We start from the raw sequence: 19,469 nt of genomic DNA, 5'->3' as shown, positions 1-19,469 counted from the left end.
ATCCTGATGTGGGGCATGGGGAGAGGAAGATTAGGGCAGCTGGTTGGTCACACAGCACAGGGACCGGGGGATGCTCCGTGGCATGGAAAGGGAAGACTGCCATGGTTCGTGGTTAGCCTGTGGAACTCCCCACCACGTGATGTCACTGAGGCCTTAGCAAGACTTTGAGTGGCCTGGCCACTCTGGGGGGGCGGGACTAGCCAGAGGGATAGGAGGGCCGAGCAGTTTGGGCAGGAATATGAAGCCTGCTCATCTCTGAGTATCGGTGTCCCAGATGAGTCCCTCCTGGGGGCAGGTTCCCCCGCTGCTGCCTTAGCAGCACATGGTGCTAGGCCCGAGTCTGGGCCTTGCGCCGCCACCAGAGCAGCACAGGACACAGCCAAGGCAAGGCCCCATTGCCGGGAGCAGGATGGAGATGGCTGGCTTAGCCCTGCCGGGCCCTGGGAGTCTGCTGCAGGCCGGGGCCTTCCTGCCGCTGCCCTGCTGTGGGGTGGGGTGGGGTGGAGGCACTGAGGGGGCCTTGCAGGGCATAGGCAAAGTGCCACTGTTCCAGCCGGTGGGGGGCACTGTGGCCTGGCGGCCGTCACCCCTCAGAGGCACTTCCCCTGCCACCCCTCTTCTGCTGGGCCGGCGGGCACGGCCAGAGTGCCAGCAACAGCCACTCTGCAAGCCAGGGCGCTGGTGGGGACCGGGAGGCGGCTGTGCCCAAGCGTGCTGCTCCCTGGATCCCCTGCCTCCGGGAGCGGGGGATATTGGCACAGCAGCACCATGCGGCTGGCGACAGTCCCCCAAGGGCTGGTGGGGTGGCACTGTAGGGCGCCCAGACCTGCAGCGAAGAGGCCTGGGAGGAGACGCTGCCCGACCTGCCAGCCCCGTGCTCTGTGTGTTCCAGGCTCCGGGCTGCACCAGCCCCAGCCCAGCCCCACGGCAGCGGGGGACGAGGCCGCTCGGGGTCTTGCTGTGGAGAAGTTTGATATTGTCAAGAAATGGGGCATCAACACATACAAGGTGAGTTTCCACCTCGGTCAGGCGGGGGGAGACGGGGGCACGGGGGGCTCTCTCAAAGGAGTGGGGGCGGAGGGGGGCTCTCTCAAAGGAGCGGGGGGCAGAGGGGGCTCTCTCAAAGGAGCGGGGGGCAGAGGGGGCTCTCCCGAAGGAGCGGGGGGCCGGAGGGGGCTCTCCCGAAGGAGCGGGGGGCCGGAGGGGGCTCTCCCGAAGGAGCGGGGGGGCCGGAGGGGGCTCTCCCGAAGGAGCGGGGGGCCGGGGGGCAGAGGGACTGTCACATGGGGGGGCTGTCCCGGTCACGTTAGCGGAGTATAAGGGAAGCAGCCAGGTCACTGCTGCGCCCATGGGGGGGGGTGGGGGGTTTGCCCCAAAAGTTGGTCCGAAGGGGCCCTGTGAGGTGTCGAACAAAAGCTACTTTCTACTGAGTCTGTGGGGCAAACCTTTGCCGGGGGGCGTGGGGGGCAGCAGGCCCCGTGCTGCCGGGCTGGGAGGGCCCCACTGGGCATGCTCCCAGCAGAGCCGTATATAAAGGCGGGGAGCCCGGCAAGGGGCCCAGGCTGCCGCCCCGGTGTCCCTGCAGCAGCTGAAGCCAGAGCCAGAGCGGCAGGAAGCAGCCCGGGGCCAGGGCTTGCCGGATTCCCCACCCAGCAGGCAGGAGCGTGAACCCTGCCTGCTGGGACCCGGTGGAGGGGGGCCCCGGGTGCCCCGCCCCCCCTTTCCGCGGCAAACACGCCGGCCAGGGGGGGCTTTTTCCGGAGCTAGGCCCCAGAGACCATATATACCCTGCTAGGGGGGCCTGGACTTGGGGCTAGTTCTGGGAATACCATATTTGCCCTGAGAGAGGGGCCGAGACTTTTGGGACTTTGGGTACTGTATATGCCCTGAGAGAAGGGCCTGGACCGACACACGGGCCAGTAGAGGGGGGCTGCAGCCCCCGGGGGGCCTACCCCTTGACAGATGGGACTTGGTCCTGCTGTGCAGGCAGGGGACTGGACTCAGTGACCTTCAAGGCCCCTTCCAGTTCTAGGAGACAGGCATCTCCAGTCATTTAAAAAAAACCATTGTGTCTGCTCGTCATAGATCGGTTCCTGTCCGTGTGGAGTTAGGAATATGGACTCTGTGTGGAGACGGGACGTTTCTCTGCATGTGCTTGAGCAATGGGCTCAACCTATGGACATGCTAATTAGCAAGGCTCCAGGGACAACGGGCCTCCTAAGTACCAGAGACCCACCTGGGAAGGAATCCAGGTGCCTGGCCAGAGACCATGTGACTATCTCCAGCTTGGAAGAGACCAGGAAGGGAGATAAAGATGCCACAGTGGCCAGGTCTGGGCACAGCTGAGGGCGTCCGCTCAGGGCAAATTGCTCAACTTCGAGGCTCCTTACAGCCCCAGACTGGAGACCTTCCCAAACAGGCCACACACCAGTCCCCCAGAGCACTCCAGCTGCCTGCCTGAAGCCTCCCGAGCAAAACCCCTCCCACACCCCAGCAATATCCGTGCCCCAGATGGCCCCGGGCCTCATACACAGGTGAGGGGTCCTAGCACCCAATCCCACCTACCCCGAACAAGTTCTGTCCGGTTCCAAGAAACCAGCCACAGATCCCTGGTCAATTTCCCCTCCGGACCTTACCCACAAATCACGCTGGGCCAATCCTTTAGCATCTAACATCTAAAGGTTTATCAGTGAGGGTACGTCTAGACAACAGGGTTTTGTCGACAGAAGTTTTGTTGACAGATACTGTCGACAAAGCTTCTGTCGACAAAGAGCGTCTAGACACATCCAGTTCTGTCGACAACGCAAGCTGCTTTGTCAACATAACAGTGTGGACGCAAAGGACAGTGTAGATGCAGTAGCGCCTTCTGGCGACAAAAGGCGTTATTCCTTGTAAAATGAGGTTTACCAGCGTCGACAACACTGCTGAGTTCTGTCGACGTTATGTCAACAGAACTCAGCGCTAGTGTAGACGCAGGTTTAGTTTTGTCGACAAAACCCTGTAGTCTAGACACCCCCTAAGAGAAAGGAAGCGTGAGAGTGAGGTTGTTAAAGGATCGTACGTTACATGCAGTGAATCTCCCAGTTCTCGAGGCAGGCTCTAGCAGAGATGTTACAGCTGCTGGCTTAGAAGTCCTTGGTGTATATCCTGTATCCAGATGGGCCCACAGTTCTTCCCGGCTCGTGATTCCCTGTGAGGCCGCATCTGGGGTCAGGAGCAGATCTGAGGACCAAGATGGAGTCGGCCACATGACATCTTTATCTCCCCCCCGCCCGGCTTCTTCCAAGCTGGAGACAGTCACATGGTCTCTGGCCAGGCACCTGGATTCCTTCCCAGGTGGGTCTCTGGTACTTAGGAGGCCCCTTGTCCCTGGAGCCTTGCTAATTAGCATGTCCATAGGCTGAGCCCATTGCTCAAGCACATGCAGAGAAACGTCCCGTCTCCACACAGAGTCCATATTCCTAACTCCACACGGACAGGAACCGATCTATGAAGAGCAGACACAGACTCAGAAGAAAGTAGCTTTTGTTTGACACCTCACAGGGCCCCTTTGTACCCACTTTTGGGGCAAACACCCCCCAGGGGTGCAGCAGTGACCTGGCTGCTTCCCTTAAACTCCAGTAACGTGACAGTCCCAAACGAGTGGTGGGAATGGGGGCAGATGGGGCTGTCGCATGGGGCAGCGGGGTGGGGGGCTGTCCCAAGGGGCAGGGGAGGTGGAGGGAGGCTGTCCCAAGGGGCAGCGGGGGGGGCTGTCTCAAGGGACGGGGGGGCTGTCCCAAGGAGCGACGGGATGGGGGGCTGTCCTGTGGGGCGGCGGGGGGGTCTGTCTCAAGGGACGGGGGGGGGTTGTCCCAAGGAGCGACGGGATGGGGGGGCTGTCCCGTGAGGCGGCGGGATGGGGGGGCTGTCCCAAGAGGCGGGGGGGCAGAGGGGGCTGTCCCGTGGGGCGGGGTGCGGGGTACAAATACCCTCCTACATGCTCAGTGGGGGCTCGTGCTCGGGGCCGGGGGCTCTCGCCCCCGCAGTGCACCAAGCAGCTGCTGGCCGAGCGCTTTGGCCGGGGCTCCCGCACTGTGGACCTGGAGCTGGAGACGCAGATCGACCTGCTGCGCGACACCAAGCGCAAGTACGAGTGCGTCCTGCAACTGGCCCGGGCCCTTGCCCACCACTTCTACAGCCTGGTGCAGACCCAGCACGCCCTGGGTGACACCTTCTCCGACCTGAGCCAGAAATCCCCCGAGCTGCAGGTATGGGCCCGGCCAGGGCCGCCGGCGTGGTGGGGAGGGGCAGGGGTCCAGGGCCAGATGGTTGTGGGGCGAGGAGGAGGGGACAAGGGCCGGCTGGTTCCGGGGAGGGGGGAAAAGGGGGCGAGGGCCGGTTGGCTCTGGGGAGGGGGACAGGGCGAGGCACTGATGGCTCTGGGGAGGGGGGAGAAGGGGGCGAGGGCCGGTTGGCTCTGGGGAGGGGGGAGAAGGGGGCGAGGGCCGGTTGGCTCTGGGGAGCAGTACGGGGGTGCGAGGGCCGGTTGGCTCTGGGGAGGGGGGAGAAGGGGGCGAGGGCCGGTTGGCTCCGGGGAGGGGGGAGAAGGGGGCGAGGGCCGGTTGGCTCTGGGGAGGGGGGAGAAGGGGGCGAGGGCCGGTTGGCTCCGGGGAGGGGGGAGAAGGGGGCGAGGGCCGGCTGGCTCCGGGGAGGGGGGCGAAGGGGGCGAGGGCCGGTTGGCTCTGGGGAGGGGGGAGAAGGGGGCGAGGGCCGGTTGGCTCTGGGGAGCGGTACGGGGGGGCGAGGGCCGGTTGGCTCCGGGGAGGGGGGCGAAGGGGGCGAGGGCCGGCTGGCTCCGGGGAGGGGGGCGAAGGGGGCGAGGGCCGGCTGGCTCCGGGGAGGGGAGAGAAGGGGGCGAGGGCCGGCTGGCTCCGGGGAGGGGGGCGAAGGGGGCGAGGGCCGGCTGGCTCCGGGGAGGGGGGCGAAGGGGGCGAGGGCCGGCTGGCTCCGGGGAGGGGGGAGAAGGGGGCGAGGGCCGGCTGGCTCCGGGGAGGGGGGAGAAGGGGGCGAGGGCCGGTTGGCTCTGGGGAGGGGGGAGAAGGGGGCGAGGGCCGGTTGGCTCTGGGGAGGGGGGAGAAGGGGGCGAGGGCCGGTTGGCTCTGGGGAGCGGTACGGGGGGGCGAGGGCCGGTTGGCTCCGGGGAGGGGGGAGAAGGGGGCGAGGGCCGGTTGGCTCCGGGGAGGGGGGAGAAGGGGGCGAGGGCCGGCTGGCTCCGGGGAGGGGGGCGAAGGGGGCGAGGGCCGGCTGGCTCCGGGGAGGGGGGCGAAGGGGGCGAGGGCCGGCTGGCTCCGGGGAGCGGTACGGGGGGGCGAGGGCCGGTTGGCTCTGGGGAGGGGGGAGAAGGGGGCGAGGGCCGGCTGGCTCCGGGGAGGGGGGCGAAGGGGGCGAGGGCCGGTTGGCTCCGGGGAGGGGGGAGAAGGGGGCGAGGGCCGGTTGGCTCCGGGGAGGGGGGCGAAGGAGGCGAGGGCCGGCTGGCTCCGGGGAGGGGGGCGAAGGAGGCGAGGGCCGGCTGGCTCCGGGGAGGGGGGCGAAGGGGGCGAGGGCCGGCTGGCTCTGGGGAGGGGGGCGAAGGGGGCGAGGGCCGGCTGGCTCCGGGGAGGGGGGCGAAGGGGGCGAGGGCCGGTTGGCTCTGGGGAGGGGGGCGAAGGGGGCGAGGGCCGGCTGGCTCTGGGGAGGGGGGCGAAGGGGGCGAGGGCCGGCTGGCTCCGGGGAGGGGGGCGAAGGGGGCGAGGGCCGGCTGGCTCTGGGGAGGGGGGCGAAGGGGGCCAGGCTGCCTATCGATTAATCGAGTATTGGATGAAACTCGTATCGAGTGCTCGACAAGTTCAGTCTCCACCTCTCCCGGCCCTGGCCCGAGCCGTGGCTGGACCTGCCCCTGCCTGCCCCCCAGGAGGAGTTCGGCTGCAACGCGGAGATGCAGAAGCTGCTGTGTAAGAACGGAGAGACCCTGCTTGGGGCCGTCAACTTCTTCGTCTCCAGCATCAACACGCTGGTGAACAAGACCATGGAGGACACGCTCCTGACGGTCAAGCAGTACGAGGCGGCCAGGTGAGGGGAGCGGGCGGGCACACGGCCAGCGAAGGGCGGGCCACGGGCCTGGGCTGCCGGGCGTCGGGCCCAGCGCGTCCTAGAGAGGGCACTGGGGTGGGCCCCGCCGAGAGGGTACGACCCCAGCCTGGGTCCTCCCTGTGCGGCACCGGCCAGAGCTCGTCCGCTGCCCCCGGCCAGCACGGAGCCTCACAAGCAAATCCCTCCAGCGCTCCCCGGGCCCCCCCCCAGACCCCCTCACACAGGGGAGAGGTTATAACCCATCCCCCCACCACTCCCCGGGCCCCCCCCAGACCCCACTCACACAGGGGAGAGGTTATAACCCATCCCCCCCACCACCACTCCCCGGGGCCCCACCCAGACCCCCCTCACACAGGGGAGAGGTTATAACCCATCCCCCCACCACTCCCCGGGCCCCCCCCAGACCCCACTCACACAGGGGAGAGGTTATAACCCATCCCCCCACCACTCCCCGGGCCCCCCCCAGACCCCCCTCACACAGGGGAGAGGTTATAACCCATCCCCCCACCACTCCCCGGGCCCCACCCAGACCCCCCTCACACAGGGGAGAGGTTATAACCCATCCCCCACCTCTCCCCAGACCCCCAGTGCTCCCTGTGCCCCCCAGCCCCCCTTTACACAGGGGAGAGCTTATAACCCATCCCCTCACCACTCCCTGGGCCCCACCCAGCCCCCCCTTACACAGGGGAGAGCTTATAACCCATCCCCCACCTCCCTCACGCACCCCAGTGCTCCCTCTGCCCCCCAAGCCCCCCCTTACACAGGGGAGAGGTTATAACCCATCCCCCCACCTCCCCTCAGACACCCCAGTGCTCCCTGTGCCCCCCAGTTCCCCCTCACACAGGGGAGAGGTTATAACCCATCCCCCACCTCCCCTTAGACACCCCAGTGCTCCCTGTGCCCCCCAGCCCCCCCCTTACACAGGGGAGAGGTTATAACCCATCCTCCCACCACTCCCTGGGCCCCACCCAGCCCCCCCTTACACAGGGGAGAGGTTATAACCCATCCCCCCACCTCCCTTCACACACCCCAGTGCTCCCTCTGCCCCCCAGCCCCCCCTTACACAGGGGAGAGCTTATAACCCATCCTCCCACCACTCCCTGAGCCCCACCCAGCCCCCCCTTACACAGGGGAGAGGTTATAACCCATCCCCCACCTCCCTCACACACCCCAGTGCTCCCTGTGCCCCCCCAGCCCCCCTTACACAGGGGAGAGGTTATAACCCATCCCCCCACCTCCCAACAGGTTCTCCCAGTCCCAAAGGATCAGCCTCAGTCCCCAGGACAATTTACACCTTGGATCTCACTCCAAGGAGCTCGCTGGGCCAGCGCTTTAGAAACTAAAATCCAAGGTTTCTGAGTAGAAGGAAGGCCAGGCCGAGAGGGACATGGGTGAGAGACCGTCACCTTACATGCCTCAGTCCCCACCTTCTTGTCTGGGCACCACAATTCCAGACAGATGTGGAGAAATTGGAGGGTCCAGAGAAGAGCAACACAAATTCCTGAAGGTCTAGAGCACGGGAGCTGAGGGCAGGCTGGAAGAACTGGGCTGTTTAGTTGGGAAAGGCGGGTGCCAGGTTTTCAGGTACCTAAAAGGGTGTCAGGGAGGAGGGGAGAATTGTTCCGCTTGGCCTCCGAGGACAGGCCAAGCAGCCAGGGGCTTAGCCTGCAGCAAGGGGGGCTGAGGTTGGACATGAGGGAAAACGTCCCGCCTGTCCGGGGCTGACACACTGGGATACCGGTGCCTGGGGGCTGTGGAATCCCCCTCCCTGGGATCTCCAGGGCAGGTTGCACAGACGCCTGCCAGCGACGGGAGACAAGGCTGGGCCCTGCCGGGGGGCAGGGGACTGGACTCGATGGCTCCTGAGGTGCCTGCCAGTTCTAGGGGCCTGTGACACTCCGATTCTCGGGAGGCTCCCTCATGATACTGTTACAACCTTCTCCTGGGGGCTGGCCCCCCCGACGGGCTGGTCCTGTGCCCCCCACGCAGTCTCTGCCCTTTCTAGCCAGGCGCCCTGTAGCACCAGGGCGGGAATTCCCAGGCAGGGCCGTGGGGTGCTCCTCCGCTGCCCCTTGGGACACTGGGGGCCGCTGCCCCGCCACACTGAGCAACCGCCCGGCAGAAAACGTAAAACAACCCGAGCCCCTGGCCCGTCCTTCCCGCACAGACGCACGAGCTGCCCCGTCAGAGCCAGCAGTGCACCTGCTCCTGGGCACCTCGCTTGGCCGTCGCGGCACCCGGCCAGGCCAGCCCCCCCCCAGTGTGTGCCCCGGGACCCACCTGCTCCCCCGAACCCCCAGGAACGCGGCACCCGGCCGAGCCAGCCCCCCCCAGTGTGTGCCCCGGGACCCACCTGCTCCCCCGAACCCCCAGGAACGCGGCACCCGGCCCGGCCAGCCCCCCCCAGTGTGTGCCCCGGGACCCGCCTGCTCCCCCGAACCCCCAGGAACGCGGCACCCGGCCCGGCCAGCCCCCCGCTGGGTGTGCCCCGGGACCCGCCTGCCCCCCCGAACCCTCAGGAACGCGGCACCCGGCCGGGCCAGCCCCCCCCAGTGTGTGCCCCGGGACCCGCCTGCCCCCCCCGAACCCCCAGGAACGCGGCACCCGGCCCGGCCAGCCCCCCCCAGTGTGTGCCCCGGGACCCACCTGCTCCCCCGAACCCCCAGGAACGCGGCACCCGGCCAGCCCCCCCCCCCAGTGTGTGCCCCGGGACCCGCCTGCTCCCCCGAACCCCCAGGAACGCGGCACCTGGCCCGGCCAGCCCCCCCCAGTGTGTGCCCCGGGACCCGCCTGCTCCCCCGAACCCCCAGGAACGCGGCACCCGGCCCGGCCAGCCCCCCCCAGTGTGTGCCCCGGGACCCGCCTGCTCCCCTGAACCCCCAGGAACGCGGCACCTGGCCGGGCCAGCCCCCCCCAGTGTGTGCCCCGGGACCCGCCTGCTCCCCCGAACCCCCAGGAACGCGGCACCCGGCCGGGCCAGCCCCTCCCAGTGTGTGCCCCGGGACCCGCCTGCTCCCCCGAACCCCCAGGAACGCGGCACCCGGCCAGCCCCCCCCCCCAGTGTGTGCCCCGGGACCCGCCTGCTCCCCCGAACCCCCAGGAACGCGGCACCCGGCCCGGCCAGCCCCCCCCCAGTGTGTGCCCCAGGGCCCGCCTGCTCCCCCGAACCCCCAGGAACGTGGCACCCGGCCCGGCCAGCCCCCCCCAGTGTGTGCCCCGGGACCCGCCTGCTCCCCTGAACCCCCAGGAACGCGGCACCCGGGCAGCCCCCCCCCGAGTGTGTGCCCCAGGGCCCGCCTGCTCCCCCGAACCCCCAGGAACGCGGCACCCGGCCGGGCCAGCCGCCCCCAGTGTGTGCCCCGGGACCCGCCTGCTCCCCCGAACCCCCAGGAATACGGCACCCGGCCAGCCCCCCCCCCAGTGTGTGCCCCGGGACCCGCCTGCTCCCCCGAACCCCCAGGAACGCGGCACCCGGGCAGCCCCCCCCCCGAGTGTGTGCCCCAGGGCCCGCCTGCTCCCCCGAACCCCCAGGAACGCGGCACCCGGCCGGGCCAGCCGCCCCCAGTGTGTGCCCCGGGACCCGCCTGCTCCCCCGAACCCCCAGGAATACGGCACCCGGCCAGCCCCCCCCCCCAGTGTGTGCCCCGGGACCCGCCTGCTCCCCCGAACCCCCAGGAACGCGGCACCCGGCCCGGCCAGCCCCCCCCAGTGTGTGCCCCAGGGCCCGCCTGCTCCCCCGAACCCCCAGGAACGCGGCACCCGGCCCGGCCAGCCCCCCCCAGTGTGTGCCCCAGGGCCCGCCTGCTCCCCCGAAACCCCCAGGAACGCGGTACCCGGCCCGGCCAGCCCCCCCCAGTGTGTGCCCCGGGACCCGCCTGCTCCCCCGAACCCCCAGGAACGCGGCACCCGGCCGGGCCAGCCCCCCCCCAGTGTGTGCCCCGGGACCCGCCTGCTCCCCCGAACTCCCAGGAACGCGGCACCCGGCCAGGCCAGCCCCCCGCTGGGTGTGCCCCGGGACCCGCCTGCTCCCCCGAACCCTCAGGAACGCAACGCCAGGCCAGCCCCCCCCAGTGTGTGCCCTGGGACCCGCCTGCTCCCCCCGAACCCCCAGGAACGCGGCACCTGGCCCGGCCAGCCCCCCCCAGTGTGTGCCCCGGGACCCGCCTGCTCCCCCGAACCCCCAGGAATGCGGCACCCGGCCCGGCCAGCCCCCCCCAGTGTGTGCCCCGGGGCCCGCCTGCTCCCCCGAACCCCCAGGAACGCGGCACCCGGCCCGGCCAGCCCCCCCCAGTGTGTGCCCCGGGACCCGCCTGCTCCCCCCGAACTCCCAGGAACGCGGCACCCGGCCAGGCCCCCCCAGTGTGTGCCCCGGGACCCGCCTGCTCCCCCCGAACCCCCAGGAACGCGGCACCCGGCCAGGCCAGCCCCCCCCAGTGTGTGTCCCGGGACCCGCCTGCTCCCCCGAACCCCCAGGAACGCGGCACCCGGCCAGGCCAGCCCCCCCCCCAGTGTGTGCCCCGGGACCCGCCTGCTCCCCCGAACCCACAGGAACGCGGCACCCGGCCCGGCCAGCCCCCCCCCAGTGTGTGCCCCGGGACCCGCCTGCTCCCCCGAACCCTCAGGAACGCGGCACCCCGCCCGGCCAGCCCCCCCTAGTGTGTGCCCCGGGACCCGCCTGCTCCCCCGAACCCCCAGGAACGCGGCACCCGGCCGGGCCAGCCCCCCCCAGTGTGTGCCCCGGGACCCGCCTGCTCCCCCGAACCCCCAGGAACGCGGCACCCGGCCGGGCCAGCCCCTCCCAGTGTGTGCCCCGGGACCCGCCTGCTCCCCTGAACCCCCAGGAACGCGGCACCCGGCCCGGCCAGCCCCCCCCAGTGTGTGCCCTGGGACCCGCCTGCTCCCCCGAACCCCCAGGAACGCGGCACCCGGCCGGGCCAGCCCCCCCCCCAGTGTGTGCCCCGGGACCCGCCTGCTCCCCCGAACCCCCAGGAACGCGGCACCCTGCTTGGCCAGCCCCCCGCTGGGTGTGCCCCGGGACCCGCCTGCTCCCCCGAACCCACAGGAACGCGGCACCCGGCCCGGCCAGCCCCCCCCAGTGTGTGCCCCGGGACCCGCCTGCTCCCCCGAACCCCCAGGAACGCGGCACCCGGCCCGGCCAGCCCCCCCCAGTGTGTGCCCCGGGACCCGCCTGCTCCCCCGAACCCACAGGAACGCGGCACCCGGCCCAGCCAGCCCCCCCCAGTGTGTGCCCCGGGACCCGCCTGCTCCCCTGAACCCCCAGGAACGCGGCACCCGGCCCGGCCAGCCCCCCCCAGTGTGTGCCCCGGGACCCGCCTGCTCCCCTGAACCCCCAGGAACGCGGCACCCGGCCAGGCCCCCCCCAGTGTGTGCCCCGGGACCCGCCTGCTCCCCCGAACCCCCAGGAACGCGGCACCCGGCCGGGCCAGCCCCTCCCAGTGTGTGCCCTGGGACCCCGCCTGCTCCCCCGAACCCCCAGGAACGCGGCACCCGGCCGGGCCAGCCCCTCCCAGTGTGTGCCCCGGGACCCCGCCTGCTCCCCTGAACCCCCAGGAACGCGGCACCCGGCCCGGCCAGCCCCCCCCAGTGTGTGCCCTGGGACCCGCCTGCTCCCCCGAACCCCCAGGAACGCGGCACCCGGCCGGGCCAGCCCCCCCCAGTGTGTGCCCCGGGGCCCGCCTGCTCCCCCCGAACCCCCAGGAACGCGGCACCCGGCCGGGCCAGCCCCTCCCAGTGTGTGCCCCCGGGACCTGCCTGCTCCCCCCGAACCCCCAGGAACGCGGCACCCGGCCGGGCCAGCCCCCCCCAGTGTGTGCCCCGGGGCCCGCCTGCTCCCCCGAACCCCCAGGAACGCGGCACCCGGCCGGGCCAGCCCCTCCCAGTGTGTGCCCCGGGACCTGCCTGCTCCCCCGAAACCCCCAGGAACGCGGCACCCGGCCGGGCCAGCCCCTCCCAGTGTGTGCCCCGGGACCCGCCTGCTCCCCCCGAACCCCCAGGAACGCGGCACCCGGCCGGGCCAGCCCCTCCCAGTGTGTGCCCCGGGACCCGCCTGCTCCCCTGAACCCCCAGGAACGCAGCACCCGGCCCGGCCAGCCCCCCCCAGTGTGTGCCCTGGGACCCGCCTGCTCCCCCGAACCCCCAGGAACGCGGCACCCGGCCGGGCCAGCCCCTCCCAGTGTGTGCCCCGGGACCCGCCTGCTCCCCTGAACCCCCAGGAACGCAGCACCCGGCCGGGCCAGCCCCCCCCAGTGTGTGCCCCGGGGCCCGCCTGCTCCCCCGAACCCCCAGGAACGCGGCACCCGGCCGGGCCAGCCCCTCCCAGTGTGTGCCCCGGGACCCGCCTGCTCCCCCGAACCCCCAGGAACGCAGCACCCGGCCGGGCCAGCCCCCCCCAGTGTGTGCCCCGGGGCCCGCCTGCTCCCCCGAACCCCCAGGAACGCGGCACCCGGCCCGGCCAGCCCCCCCCAGTGTGTGCCCCGGGACCCGCCTGCTCCCCCGAACCCCCAGGAACGCGGCACCCGGCCGGGCCAGCCCCTCCCAGTGTGTGCCCCGGGACCCGCCTGCTCCCCCGAACCCCCAGGAACGCGGCACCCGGCCGGGCCAGCCCCCCCCAGTGTGTGCCCTGGGACCCGCCTGCTCCCCCGAACCCCCAGGAACGCGGCACCCGGCCGGGCCAGCCCCTCCCAGTGTGTGCCCCGGGACCCGCCTGCTTCCCCGAACCCCCAGGAACGTGGCACCCGGCCGGGCCAGCCCCCCCCAGTGTGTGCCCCGGGACCCGCCTGCTCCCCTGAACCCCCAGGAACGCGGCACCCGGCCGGGCCAGCCCCCCCCGGTGTGTGCCCTGGGACCCGCCTGCTCCCCCGAACCCTCAGGAACGCGGCACCCGGCCAGCCCCCCCCCCCAGTGTGTGCCCCGGGACCCGCCTGCTCCCCCGAACCCCCAGGAACGCGGCACCCGGCCAGGCCCCCCCCAGTGTGTGCCCCGGGACCCGCCTGCTCCCCCGAACCCCCAGGAACGCGGCACCCGGCCGGGCCAGCCCCTCCCAGTGTGTGCCCCGGGACCCGCCTGCTCCCCCGAACTCCCAGGAACGCGGCACCCGGCCCGGCCAGCCCCCCCAGTGTGTGCCCCGGGACCCGCCTGCTCCCCCGAACCCCCAGGAACGCGGCACCCTGCTTGGCCAGCCCCCCCCAGTGTGTGCCCCGGGACCCGCCTGCTCCCCGGAACCCCCAGGAACGCGGCACCCTGCTTGGCCAGCCCCCGGCCCCCTCCCACCACAGATGTGCCCAGAGCCTGGTGCCCCTCCCCCGCACGGACCTGCCCGGCGCCTGGCGCCCCTCCCCCACACGGACCTGCCCGGCGCCTGGTGCCCCTCCCCCACACGGACCTGCCCGGCGCCTGGTGCCCCTCCCCCACACGGACCTGCCCGGCGCCCCTCCCCCGCATCCTCCATGTCATAACCGCTAGCCCAGAAGTCGCATTCCCAGCTGTGGGGGCAGGTTCTGCCTTTGACCCAATGAAACGTGTCTGTGGATACGACCAGCAGAGCGGGGGCGGGGCGGGGTTGGACTGGGCTGGGCTGGGCTGGGCTGGCAGAGGAGGGCGGGGGTGGGGCTGGCAGAGGGGGGGGTGGGGCGGGGCTGGCAGAGCCTGGCACAGGGGGGCGGGGCTGGCAGGGGGGGTGGGGCGGGGCTGGCAGAGCCTGGCACAGGGGGGCGGGGCTGGCAGAGCCTGGCACAGGGGGGCGGGGCGGGGCTGGCAGAGGGGGGGGCGGGGGTGGGGCTGGCAGAGCCTGGCAGGGGCGAGGGCGGGGCTGGCAGAGGAGGGCGGGGGTGGGGCTGGCAGAGCGGGGGGCGGGGCTGGCAGAGGGGGGGGCGGGGGTGGGGCTGGCAGAGCCTGGCAGGGGCGAGGGCGGGGCTGGCAGAGGAGGGCGGGGGTGGCAGAGCCTGGCACAGGGGGGCGGGGCGGGGCTGGCAGAGGGGGGGGCGGGGGTGGGGCTGGCAGAGCCTGGCAGGGGCGAGGGCGGGGCTGGCAGAGCCTGGCAGGGGCGAGGGCGGGGCTGGCAGAGGAGGGCGGGGGTGGGGCTGGCAGAGCCTGGCAGGGGCGAGGGCGGGGCTGGCAGAGGAGGGCGGGGGTGGGGCTGGCAGAGCCTGTCAGGGGCGAGGGCGGGGCTGGCAGAGTGGGGGGCGGGGCTGGCAGAGTGGGGGGCGGGGCGGGGCTGGCAGGGGCGAGGGCGGGGCTGGCAGAGGGGGGGCGGGGCTGGCAGAGTGGGGCGGGGCTGGGGACCGGCGGGGGCGGGGCTCTGACCGTGCCCCCTGCAGGCTGGAGTACGACGCCTACCGCACGGACCTGGAGGAGCTGAGCCTGGGCCCGCGGGACGCCAGCACCCTGAGCCGCCTGGACGCCGCCCAGAGCCACTTCCAGAGCCACCGGGAGAAGTACGAGCGGCTCCGCGCCGACGTCGCCGTCAAGCTCAAGTTCCTGGAGGAGAACAAGGTGGGGCCCTGGGCTGCGGCTGGGGGTGCAGCAGCCTCTTCCCATGCGGAGGCAGGGCCGGGCTGGCGGGGGGCTGGGTTGCTGGGGGCCTGCGGATGTTGGGGGGCTGGCGGGGGATGTGCCAGGCGGGAGGGGGCTGGGTTGCTGGGGGTTGGCGGGGGGGCTGGATTGCTGGGAGCTGGCGGGTGTTGGGGGGCTGGCGGGGGGGCTGGGTTGTTGGGAGCTGGCGGGTGTTGGGGGGCTGGCGGGGGGGCTGGGTTGCTGGGAGTTGGCGGGTGTTGGGGGCTGGCGGGGGGGCTGGGTTGTTGGGAGCTGGCGGGTGTTGGGGGCTGGCGGGGGGGCTGGGTTGCTGGGAGTTGGCGGGTGTTGGGGGCTGGCGGGGGGGCTGGGTTGCTGGGAGCTGGCGGGTGTTGGGGGCTGGCGGGGGGGCTGGGTTGCTGGGAGCTGGCGGGTGTTGGGGGCTGGCAGGGGGGCTGGGTTGCTGGGAGCTGGCGGGTGTTGGGGGGCTGGCGGGGGATGTGCCAGGCGGGAGGGGGCTGGGTTGCTGGGGGTTGGTGGGGGATGTGCCAGCATGGGAGGGGGGGATGGATTGTTGGGGGTTGGGAGGTTCTGGGGGGCCATTGGGGAACATGCTTGGGTGTCATTCAGGAGCAGACTGGGGGCCTGGTCTGGGGCGCAGGATGGGGGGCACAGGGCCGGGCTGGGGCGCAGGCTGGGGGCACAGGGCTGGGCTGGGGGCCGGGCCGGGGGGCACAGGGCAGGGCTGGGGGGCACAGGGCCGGGCTGGGGGGCACAGGGCCGGGCTGGGGGGCGCAGGGCCGGGCTGGGGGGCAGGCTGGGGGGCACAGGGCCGGGCTGGGGGGCGCAGGGCCGGGCTGGGGGGCAGGCTGGGTCACAGGGCTGGGCTGGGGGGCACAGGGTCGGGCTGGGGGGCAGGCTGGGGGCGCAGGGCTGGGCTGGGCTGGGGGGCACAGGGTCGGGCTGGGGGCATAGGGCTGGGCTGGTGGGTAGGCTGGGGGGCACAGGGTCGGGCTGGGGTGCAGGCTGGGGGCATAGGGTTGGGCTGGGGGGCAGAGGGTCGGGCTGGGGGCATAGGGCTGGGCTGGTGGGTAGGCTGGGGGGCACAGGGCCGGGTTGGGGGCAGGCTGCGGGGCACAGGGTCGGGCTGGGGGGCAGGCTGGGGGCATAGGGTTGGGCTAGGGGGCAGAGGGTCGGGCTGGGGGGCAGGCTGGGGGCGCAGGGCTAGGCTGGGGGGCACAGGGTCGGGCTGGGAGGCAGGCTGGGGGCACAGGGCTGGGCTGGGGGCGTAGGGCCGGGCTGGGGGGAGCAGGGTCGGGCTGGGGGGCAGGCTGGGGGGCACAGGGCCGGGCTGGGGCGCAGGCTGGGGGGCACAGGGCCAGGCTGGGGGGCACAGGGCCGGGCTGGGGCGCAGGCTGGGGGGCACAGGGCCAGGCTGGGGGGCACAGGGCCGGGCTGGGGCGCAGGCTGGGGGCACAGGGCCAGGCTGGGGCGCACAGGGCTGGGGGGCAGGCTGGGGGGCACAGGGCCGGGCTGGGGGGCAGTCTGGGGGGCACAGGGCCGGACTGGGGGCAGGCTGGGGGGCACAGGGTCGGGCTGGGGGGCACAGGGCCGGGCTGGGGGGCAGGCTGGGGGCACAGGGCTGGGCTGCGGGGCACAGGGTCGGGCTGGGCTGGGGGGCAGGCTGGGGGGCACAGGGCCGCGCTGGGGGGCACAGGGTCGGGCTGGGGGGCAGGCTGGGGGCGCAGGGCTGGGCTGGGGGGCACAGGGTCGGGCTGGGCTGGGGGGCAGGCTGGGGGGCACAGGGCCGCGCTGGGGGGCACAGGGTCGGGCTGGGGGGCAGGCTGGGGGCGCAGGGCTGGGCTGGGGGGCGGGCCGGGGGGCACAGGGCCGGGCCGGGGGGCAGGCTGGGGGGCACAGAGCCGGGCTGGGGGGCGCAGGGCCGGGCTGGGGGGCAGGCTGGGGGGCACAGGGCCGGGCTGGGGGGCGCAGGGCCGGGCTGGGGGGCAGGCTGGGGGGCACAGAGCCGGGCTGGGGGGCGCAGGGCCGGGCTGGGGGGCACAGGGTCGGGCTGGGGGGCAGGCTGGGGGCGCAGGGTCGGGCTGGGGGGCAGGCTGGGGGCGCAGGGCCAGGCTGGGGGGCACAGGGTCGGGCTGGGGGGCAGGCTGGGGGCGCAGGGCCGGGCTGGGGGGCAGGCTGGAGGCGCAGGGTCGGGCTGGGGGGCACAGGGTCGGGCTGGGGGGCAGGCTGGGGGCGCAGGGCCGGGTTGGGGGGCAGGCTGGGGGGCGCAGGGCCGGGCTGGGGGGCACAGGGTCGGGCTGGGGGGCAGGCTGGGGGCGCAGGGTCGGGCTGGGGGGCACAGGGTCGGGCTGGGGGGCAGGCTGGGGGCGCAGGGCTGGGCTGGGGGGCAGGCTGGGTCACAGGGCCGGGCTGGGGGGCACAGGGTCGGGCTGGGGGGCAGGCTGGGGGCGCAGGGCTGGGCTGGGGGGCAGGCTGGGTCACAGGGCCGGGCTGGGGGGCGCAGGGCCGGGCTGGGGGGCAGGCTGGGGGCGCAGGGCTGGGCTGGGGGGCAGGCTGGGTCACAGGGCCGGGCTGGGGGGCACAGGGTCGGGCTGGGGGGCAGGCTGGGGGCGCAGGGCTGGGCTGGGGGGCAGGCTGGGTCACAGGGCCGGGCTGGGGGGCGCAGGGCCGGGCTGGGGGGCAGGCTGGGGGCGCAGGGTCGGGCTGGGGGGCACAGGGTCGGGCTGGGGGGCAGGCTGGGGGCGCAGGGCCGGGCTGGGGGGCAGGCTGGGGGGCGCAGGGTCGGGCTGGGGGGCACAGGGCTGGGCTGGGGGGCAGGCTGGGGGCGCAGGGCCGGGCTGGGGGGCAGGCTGGGGGCGCAGGGCCGGGCTGGGGGGCAGGCTGGGGGGCGCAGGGTCGGGCTGGGGGGCACAGGGTCGGGCTGGGGGGCAGGCTGGGGGCGCAGGGCCGGGCTGGGGGGCACAGGGTCGGGCTGGGGGGCAGGCTGGGGGGCGCAGGGCCGGGCTGGGGGGCAGGCTGGGGGCGCAGGGCCGGGCTGGGGGGCAGGCTGGGGGCGCAGGGTCGGGCTGGGGGGCAGGCTGGGGGCGCAGGGCCGGGCTGATCTCTGCCTCCCCGCAGATCAAGGTGATGCACAAGCAGCTGCTGCTGTTCCACGGCGCCGTCTCCGCCTACTTCGCCGGCAACCAGCAGCAGCTCGCCCAGACCCTGCGCCGCTTCCACGTGCAGCTCAAGGCGCCCGGCACGGAGAAGCCCTCGTGGCTGGAGGAGCCGTGAGCGGCCTGAACTCTGGGATGGCGAGGGAGATGGGCCCCCCTGGGTACAGGGGCCCCCGCAGACCGGGCCCCCCCTGGGTACAGGGGCCCCCGCAGACCGGGCCCCCCCTGGGTACAGGGGCCCCCGCAGACCGGGCCCCCCTGGGTACAGGGGCCCCGCAGACCGGGCCCCCCTGGGTTCTGTGACTGGGGGGCTGGAGAAGGGTGGGACCCCCACCCCCATCTGCGACCCCCACCCCCATCTGCAGCCTGCCCTGCAGTTCAGTCCCCAGCCAAGGCTGCCCCTAGGGGTACAGCTCCCTGTGCAGCTGTGGGGCAGCCGGGATCACTCATCGTCCCCAGGCCGGGGGGCAGCCTGTCCTGCCCTACACCCAAGCCCCCAGCCCTTTTCAAGGCCTCCAGGGTAGCTGGGAGGGGCCAGTGTCTGCTGTCCTGCTTCCCGCTCCCCAGGGCTGGCCTCTGCCCTCCCCTCCCTGGGTCTCCCGTTCTTGGGGGCAGTGGGGCCTGGCTTGAGGCCCTGGGCCGGGCCAGCCGCTCCCCCCTTGTGTAGTTGGGCTCTGGCATTTCGGGGGAGTCAGCTGCTCTCTCCCCCCTACACTACAGCCCTGGTGCTGCTCTGGGCTCGGCCTCTCCCCCACCATGGGCAGAGACTGGCACATCGCTGCTGGCTGCAGCCTGCCCATTTGCACAGAGCCAGCCGGGCCCCTCGGCCTCCGCGCTGGGAGGGTCAGGCCTGTCCCGCCCTAGCCAGCGACTCGGGGGTGCTGTGGCCCTTCCTCAGCCGCGGCGCCAGGTTCCCCCGAGCTCCCACGGTCTGTAAAACTCCCAATAAACGGTGCGAAGTTGTCCTGAGTGTGGTGGTGGCGGCGCAGGGGCCCTGCTGGGCACAGGCAGCTCTGAGGCTCCGGGGGGCCACGCCGGGGGCTGGGCAGGCGCCCGACAGCCGGGGACTCCGGCAGCCTCCGTCCCTCAGCTCGCAGGGAGGGGACTGCTCTGCCCAGGCGGGGCTCCGGCCTTGGCAGGACTCGGGTCATGGCAGCATGCGCGGGGCTGGTGCCAGTGGGAGGCCTGTTGCTGTGCGGCGGGAGCTGCTGTCCCACCGTCGGGCCCCCCTGTGGCAGCCGCCCACCTTGCCCAGGCAGGCCGAGCCAACCCCCGTCAGGGTGCTGGACCCGCAGCTCGGCAGTCACAGCCTCGCGCTGGCAGCCAGGTTCCACACACGTCCCCTCGCCATTGGGGAATGAAGTGGCTTTCCGCTACCTCCTTGCAGGCGCTAAACAGGCGCGAGCGAGGGGAGAGTGACGGCGACTGTCAGTTGTACAGCGAGAGCCTCCTTCCTTTCCGCTACCTCCTTGCAGGCGCTAAACAGGCGTGAGCGAGGGGAGAGTGACGGCGACTGTCAGTCGTACAGCGAGAGCCTCCTTCCTTTCCGCTACCTCCTTGCAGGCGCTAAACAGGCGCGAGCGAGGGGAGAGTGACGGCGACTGTCAGTTGTACAGCGAGAGCCTCCTTCCTTTCCGCTACCTCCTTGCAGGC

General features: G+C 73.1%; 1 protein-coding gene across 2 annotated transcripts; it reads left to right on the top strand.

Moving 5' to 3' along the window:
• The first annotated feature begins 753 nt into the window (after positions 1-753).
• On the top strand, positions 754-18,779 carry ARFIP2 (ARF interacting protein 2). Of its 2 annotated transcripts, none has more exons than XM_075914491.1 (5): positions 754-1,008; positions 4,041-4,250; positions 5,933-6,090; positions 14,448-14,622; positions 17,779-18,779. In XM_075914491.1, the coding sequence occupies exons 1-5, from the start codon at positions 769-771 to the stop codon at positions 17,932-17,934; spliced, it is 939 nt and encodes a 312-aa protein (XP_075770606.1). In that variant the 5' UTR covers positions 754-768; the 3' UTR covers positions 17,935-18,779. The 2 variants fall into 2 exon arrangements, with proteins under 2 accessions (XP_075770606.1, XP_075770604.1); XM_075914489.1 differs by having other exon boundaries at positions 4,029-4,250.
• The last annotated feature ends 690 nt before the right edge of the window (positions 18,780-19,469 follow it).

Source organism: Pelodiscus sinensis, unplaced genomic scaffold (genome assembly GCF_049634645.1).
Source record: "Pelodiscus sinensis isolate JC-2024 unplaced genomic scaffold, ASM4963464v1 ctg161, whole genome shotgun sequence".
In the NCBI taxonomy this organism is placed as follows: Eukaryota; Metazoa; Chordata; order Testudines; family Trionychidae; genus Pelodiscus; species Pelodiscus sinensis.
Note: the sequence above shows the minus strand (reverse complement) of the source record. Positions and strands in the feature narration are given on the sequence as shown.

Coding starts and splice junctions, on each gene's coding strand:
- ARFIP2 (XM_075914489.1), top strand. CDS start 769: ATGCGGCTGGCGACAGTCCCCCAAGGGCTGGTGGGGTGGCACTGTAGG. Junction 1,009..4,028: donor GGGGCATCAACACATACAAG/GTGAGTTTCCAC, acceptor TCGCCCCCGCAG/TGCACCAAGCAGCTGCTGGC. Junction 4,251..5,932: donor AGAAATCCCCCGAGCTGCAG/GTATGGGCCCGG, acceptor CCTGCCCCCCAG/GAGGAGTTCGGCTGCAACGC.